The 7,445-nt window shown below is 39.9% G+C and overlaps 1 protein-coding gene across 1 annotated transcript; it reads left to right on the forward strand.

Moving 5' to 3' along the window:
- Positions 1 to 1,355: 1,355 nt before the first annotated feature.
- On the forward strand, positions 1,356 to 7,428 carry LOC135479772 (uncharacterized). Its single transcript, XM_064759678.1, has 5 exons — positions 1,356 to 1,389; positions 1,644 to 1,834; positions 2,623 to 2,879; positions 6,236 to 6,465; positions 7,187 to 7,428. The coding sequence occupies exons 1-5, from the start codon at positions 1,356 to 1,358 to the stop codon at positions 7,426 to 7,428; spliced, it is 954 nt and encodes a 317-aa protein (XP_064615748.1).
- The last annotated feature ends 17 nt before the right edge of the window (positions 7,429 to 7,445 follow it).

Consider the following 7,445-nt stretch of genomic DNA (forward strand, 5'->3'; position numbering starts at 1 on the left):
TCTGACTGTAAAATTCTTAAAGGCAATGGACACATGCTTAGGCAAAGACTTTGCTTCAAAGTGTAATAGAATAGACATTAACAGGGTTTTATCTCGTCCGAACATACGCTCAGCACGGGCCACATTATATTTCGACAAACTTTCCTTAATTTCATCTACATCAAATTCATCAGCTAATCCTGAAATAACACCATTTACAATAGTTTTATCGTTCTGATAACACTTCACATCAAACTCCATAATGTTAGAACATGCCAAAAGACTCTTAGCTTGCTGGACATCGTTGCATTCTATGGCTAGATTGCCAGCATGTAAACGTTTTACTGATTTCAGCGTTCCGCTCTTTATAACTCGCTGTAGGGCCTCGCCTAAACGTAAAGGGTTAACTTTAGACAGAGGGTGGTTACCAATGGCCTTCATAAAGACCACAGTACTATTCACAATAACTTCAGGCGTAGAGGAAACAGAACGAGATTTCTTACCAGCAGCATCTTTAGGATTTGATCTCAACGTCGTTTACCAGAGCGTAAGATACTTGGCCCGATTTCCATATCAGATTGTAGAGCATCCGAGTCCACGGACTCTCCAGCCGACTCATCCATTGTGGCTTGTCGCTTGAATAAACTGTACAGGTAAAAACTTCGTGCAACAAGACACCAACAGGGAGATATCAGTTAGCCTACGGACTATTAGTTTTGCTGTGGGGCGACTCACAGCCAAAGGCGTGGACGACAGAAGCCCGTGTTAGTAGTGCTGAAAACACAGTGCGTATTCAATCAAAACAACCTGCCTCTATCTAACCCCTACCCTAACATATACAATCTATATTCACAAAAAAAAGAAAAAGAAAACTACAAAGCAATCCTACGCTATATACAACAACATGAAAAACACAAAAAAAACCATGTTCATTTAAATTTACGGCCAAAATCATACAATCGTACAACCGAGAGACAGTAGGTAAGTGCCACAACACCTGGAGCGCAAAAACACGTCGGACCTGTACGACAGCTTTTTCACCTCTCACCCACCTACTTAATAGTTTCTGCATGTAGTCATATTCATATAGGGCAGGCATAGGTCGGTCAAAAGGGGAGCACAATTTGTACCCATCAGAATACCTATACACTGTTAATATGTGGTTTCCCCGAATTCCACATAGATGTTATTAATGAGAAAGTCAAGGAACCCGATGGAGATCGAAACATTCCATGAATGGTAGCCCTTAGTAGTGGAACTGAAGAAGGCTGTTGCCTTTGACGTTAATCTAGCGGTCACTGATTTAATTAAACACTGAAACAATTAGTGATGAAATTCTATCAGTCGAATCCGTATGAGGAATCGTAGTATAGAGAATGGAGAAATCCCAAGTAGATATGTCCTTATACGGTACGTGTATTTGAGCCTCTAATTCTTCAGTGTGAGGTTTTAAGTATCCACATACAGTTGACGCCTGATTTTTTTCTCTTTGGCCATTCCGAATCATTCTGTCATCACAAATTATTTGTGATATAATCGTATAATCAAGCAGTTGTAAACGTATATCTCATTAGTTATTGGCCGCGGATAGATCAGATCTCTTTACACCAGGATGTTAAAGGGATCTTTCTGGTGTACCAATACAGCACTTTTCTGTTTCGCAGACCGGGGAATGGACATGGGGGCAAGTTTCATTCATCACCCAGACGAAAATAACGCTATTGTCAAACTGCATCAGCAATTCAACCTGCCGATGCTTGACTGGAACAACACGAGATGGGCTGTAGTGAGAGAAAATGATTCCATGCCTTACAATCAAGCCAGGGTAGATGCAGCTTCTGCTAAAGTGGACAAGGTATCAACTTAGCGCATTTGATACAGCATGATCTGTTCAAACTTCTGATTAGTAATCAAATTTTAATTTTTTTAAGGCGATTTTAATTGTATGTTTAAAATCAAAAAGGCAAACGAAAGTCCTTGTGACAAGTTTGTGCGACAGATGGAAATGCGGTCAATGCGGTCCCTGTGAATTCAAGTCCATCTCTTGCTGGCTTCCATTACGTCAGTGCGTGGGAGGGTCTGTCACCAACTTATGTATGGTCGTGAGTTTCTCCCGGGCTTTGTCCGGTTTCCTCTCCCCATAATGCTGTGTGCCGTCGTATAAGTGACATGTTCTTGAGTACAACGTATAATAAATAAATAAATCAATCAATAAAAAAAGAAAGAAAGTATTCATCTATACAGGCGAAGTCTCTGAAAACATTATATGTACATCTGACTCGTGTATATTCCAACATTAAAAACTGGACCAACATGGAAAAATTTAAGTGTTGTGAGGTCAGAATAGCTGAATGCCATATGTATGATTCATAAACCAGCCATGTAACTCAAACATTTGCATGCATTTAACTGTCCTTAAATATTTTTATAAGATAAAGGAAAATATTTAAATTGTATGCATAGTTTTTCAGTTGTCCATCTAATTAACTTTACTTCATGTCAGCTGTCTTTCACTTTGATTAAAAGGACTGAAGTATCATTAAAGGCACTAAGAAAATATTTTGAATTTGAGTCTGTATATCCATGCACACTTCGATGGAGACTTTCAGTTACGTTCTCGTTCAATATATTGTTTGCTTCCAGGCTTTCGAAGCTGTCTTAAATCTCTCATCAACCTTGCAAAGAGACGTATCGGTATACACAGCTCTGAGACATCTCCATCAGTACCAGCTGATTGACGATCCTCTCTCGCAAACATTTGTGGCGGAACAAGAGTTTTTTTACGGATCTACTATAAATTATCTGAGTGCAAAGTATCTGTTTGATGGATACATGGAGAATGAAGCTCCGGATACTCCTGACAAAATACCAGCGTTTGGATATACAAAGATGTTAGACAGGTAAATTGTAAATAACATCATCTTTCTACATCATCTATATTTTATTTATTTTACTTACTGGATTGGTGTTTTATGCTTTACTCAAGAATATTTCATTTAAACGACGGCGGCCATCATTATGGTGGGAGGATACCGAACAGAGCCCTGGGGAAACCCACGACCATCCACAGGGCTGGAGAGTGAACTAGCATGAGCCAGACTTGAACTCACAGCGACCGCAATGGTGAGAGACCCCTTGTACTGTGCCAGAAAGATAACAACCAGGCCACACAGTCCCTACATTGACTGTAGAAACATTGGACACATCGACTTCTATGATGTATAACGTAAGCGATACCTTCGGGGATCAATTCTGAATCGAGTCCCAGCTAAAATCTGTACCACTGGTGCTACCTCGCTTGGCAATTTGTGCTCTGAGTGCTCTGGTTATGTTAGTAGAAAAGTAGTTGAAAAATATGTTGATGCATCATATTCAGTTGCGTTCTGTAGTGGGAAGGGGCGACATTGCGACGTGGATTTGGCCAGCTAGAGGTAAGTGGAGTGCTTATTCGCGCCGCAATCAGCTCTTCACCACTTCGCGAACGGCGTTGTCTCTCGCAAGAGGTTGAGCAGCCATGAATATGGCGTACCGGTATCAAAATATTTCTGAAATTACCAGTCAGTGTACTCAAACTAGACTTAAGTACTGGTGGGCCATGGTGTCTGCGCAAGTGTGACTGGGTAGGACATATTGTCTGGTGTCAAAAACAAGATATATGGATTCTGGTAGCATTAATTTTTCCTCTCATGCACTCAAAAAATCAATGTGTTAAATTTAACACGGTCTGTTGTCTGAGAGATGCTAGAATGTAACCTGCATAATATCAGCATAATATCCTGTTAGTCTAATAGATTTTTTTTGACTGGTGTTTTTCGCCGTACTCAAGAATATTTCACTTATAAGACGGCGGCCAGCATTATGGTGGGTGGAAACCGGGCAGAGCTCGGGTAGTCTAATAGAACAGTATATTATGCTGCAATAACAGAATATACATTCTAGCCAACAAAGATTTTTTTAACAGATTAATTTTTTTAGTGTAATGTTGTTTTTGTATTTTGCCTAAGGCACTTTAATTAACACCGGTTGACATTCTTCACTCAGATGTCCTTGATTAATATTTTATCCTTTGTTGGAAAAGTAAATGGGACGCACGATATCCCTTAGCTCGCCAGTAATGAGGCGTTTATCTCAGTTCCAACGCAGGTCCTCTAGCAAAGGATTGATTTTAAATAATGTTTTACCCCGATATCTGTTCTACGTACAGAAAACTCGAGGCAAATATTAACACAGATTGGACTTTTTAAATAATGTCAGTATACCATGACATGTTGCGTATAAAGATAATACCCCCAGGCAAAAAAAGTACACTATCAGTTAACCTCTCAGAGTAATAAAAACAGGTCTTTATATAGTATTAGACTTTTCAGCTTGTATACAAATATGTTTATTCTACAAAACTGCACACACAGCACAATAAATGACTCAGGAGACTCTCACCAATACGAGTTGTGTGTTGCGAATTCAAGCCGCTCAGCTTATCCTGGCTTCCTCTCCACACGTGTGAAGGTCTTCCAGCAACCTGCGGGTGGTTCGAATGTTTTCTCTGAGCCCTGCCTGATTTCCACCCACCATAATAATTGCCGCCGTTGTAAAAGTGAAATATTCTTGAGAGGTGTAAAACTCCAAATAAATATATTTATTATTTATCATATTTAAATATTTCCCCAAAACTTGTATCTTGGATTCTCTTAACTTATTTAATGCTAAACTAGACCTCATAACATCCTTACCCTTCTCCAGCAATCAGCTTAAATTTGCAATTTTCTTTTTCATATAGCCAGGTTATCATTCCATACATACGGGTGGAATAAAAGAGCAACTAGGATGGAATTAACTGCGTTCCGAATTGAAAAGACTCCCTTTTTCAAAGAATTGTTTAAATCCTAACTGATTTTTGAAAATTTATCATTCATTTATCAATATGAGCGTATTTCATGTGCTCATATTTACGTTATTATCAACAGGGCGATTCATGAATTTCCCCTATGTATATTATTGATAAGAAAGGTACAATTTTGAGCCCCGCCAATACTCCTGTATGACGAATTTTCCTGATGTATTACTTTGGTAAAATATAATAGTTAGCGTGCCGTCGCAACACAATGACCCAAAAAGCTCCTACAAACGGGATCGCTTTGAGTTCAAGTCCAGGCTAGCTACGTGTAAGGTCATACGTATGAAGGTCTGGAGCAACCTTCGCATGGCCGTGGGTTTCCCCCAGGCTCTGTCCTGTTCCTCCTCAATAATGCAATAATGACAATGAAAACAAAGTCATAGAACCTTAGAAAGGTATAGCCGTTGGGTTCTCATGTGTACGGTCTATAATATCTGATATTATAAATAGCCTCGGACCCAAATCTGTTCTGCAAAACTCGTACAATTAAACACTAAAGCATTTTCAATTCACTTCATTTGAGCAATTACAACAGGTTGAACATGTTTCCAAAAATGGACGGTGACCAGATAGGGATGTAATAACTTAACGTTTACTAACAGCGTTCTCAAGAACTTTTAGTTTTAAACGATATAATTATGCGTTCAAATTCATAAATATTTCACCTCCACATCTAAATAAACCTTCGTCATTACGTGACTGAAAAATTGTTAAGTACGACCACTCACCAAAACCCAACCACCCACTCACTCCAAGTATATCTTGTTTTCTCACAATGGATCTCATAACGGACGGTGATCATGATAGGTGGATAAAATAAAGCTAAGAGGTAATTGGTATCAGTTGACCAATAACAGTTAAGTACAAATGGCTGACATTTTCACTAAAGTGGGGCCTCAGTGGCCGAAGTGGTTAGCACGTCAGCGCTTCGCAGTGACAAATTACATGCGCCTGTACAAAACTGGGCGCGAACTAACTTCCTCGTCCGGGAATATGCTTGGGCTAAGTTTTTCCGTGCAGGTTCTCTGTGTATTACAGAGGTTGAGTAGTCAAGGCAGGTTACTTAGACTAAAACCATTGCTCTACACTTCCACGCTCTCCGCAGAGGGTCCTGCAGCAAGGAGGCACATTACATACATTCTAAGGATTCATTCGTCGTCATATGACTGAAAAATTGTTGAGTACGACCTTAAACCCCAAGCACTCACTTACTCTCCGCATAGGCACGGGGTCGCGGAAGGAGTGGATCCTCGCCCTCTGCGTCTTTCGCGAAGTCGCGGGGGTCGGGATCAAAAATGGACGCTCTCAGTCCCCAACGGGTAGCAATAATTCTGCTGAAAACTTGCCATCTCTGTGTTGTAGAATCATTCAGAGCTCTCCTGATGATACTCCACTAAACATCCTTCTGGACCATGAAGTCACGGAGGTGAACGTTCAAGAAGACAAACGCGTGATCATCAAATGTAGGAACGGCCAGATTTACGAGGCGGACGCTGTTATCGTAACGTTACCTCTGGGGGTTTTGAAAGCGAATGACGTTAAATTCACTCCAGATTTATCCACGAAAAAGAAGGGGGCAATAAAAAGAGTTGGTAAGAATGCTTGTGTGAAATACCACGGCTGTCTGGTAATGCATCATTGGCTTCTTTGGAAGAAAATTGTTCTGTGGTGTTACGAGAGATCTTTCTTATAACTAAATATACTTACAACAATTACCGTAACTTATTATAAAAATGTCTTATTCTGTAGTATTTCTCTCCGGCCGTATGTGGGAAGGTCTTCCAGCAACTTGCGGATGGTCGTGGGTTTCCCCCCGCGCTCTGCCCGGTTTTCTCCCACCATAATGCTGGCCGCCGTCGTATAAGTGAAATATTCTTGAGTACTGCGTAAAACGCCAATCAAATAAATACATAAATATTCTGTAGTACATGTATACTCACACCAAACATACATAAAAATAAGCTCTTATAACAAAATTTATGTCTTTAAATAATTAATTTATTTATTTGATTGGCGTTTTACGCAGTACTACGAATATTTCACTTATACAACGGCGGTCAGCATTATGTTGGGAGAAAACCGGGCAGAGCCCGGGGGAAACCCACGACCAACTGTAAGTCGCTGGAAAACCTTCTCATGTTTGGTTATTATGTGAAATAATTATCGTAGATGAGGATTCCACTATTCCTTAAATCGTTTTGTACATGCATCTTGGGGTCACAGATTTTACCAACGTTTCATTGGAATGGTATTATGTATAAAGTGGTCACTCATATTGATTTTAATAATTGTTTTTTTTTTTGTTTGTTTCAGGATTTGGCACTATAAATAAGTTTGCATTAGAATTCAGCCACCGATTTTGGTCAAAAGATACACAACAAATGACTGTGGCGCCTCAAGACATCGCTGACCGAGGAAAGTTTTCTATTCTGATAACTTTCCATACCGTTGCAAACAAGCCCGTGGTAATGACGTATGCTGTCAGTCAGTTTGGCGAGGACAGCGAAATGCTGAGCGATAAAGAGCTTAAAGACATAGGTAATCAAGCCTGCTAACGTTTTTATCAATTTAT

This window comes from Liolophura sinensis, chromosome 12 (assembly GCF_032854445.1).
Source record: "Liolophura sinensis isolate JHLJ2023 chromosome 12, CUHK_Ljap_v2, whole genome shotgun sequence".
NCBI classification, from domain to species: Eukaryota; Metazoa; Mollusca; class Polyplacophora; order Chitonida; family Chitonidae; genus Liolophura; species Liolophura sinensis.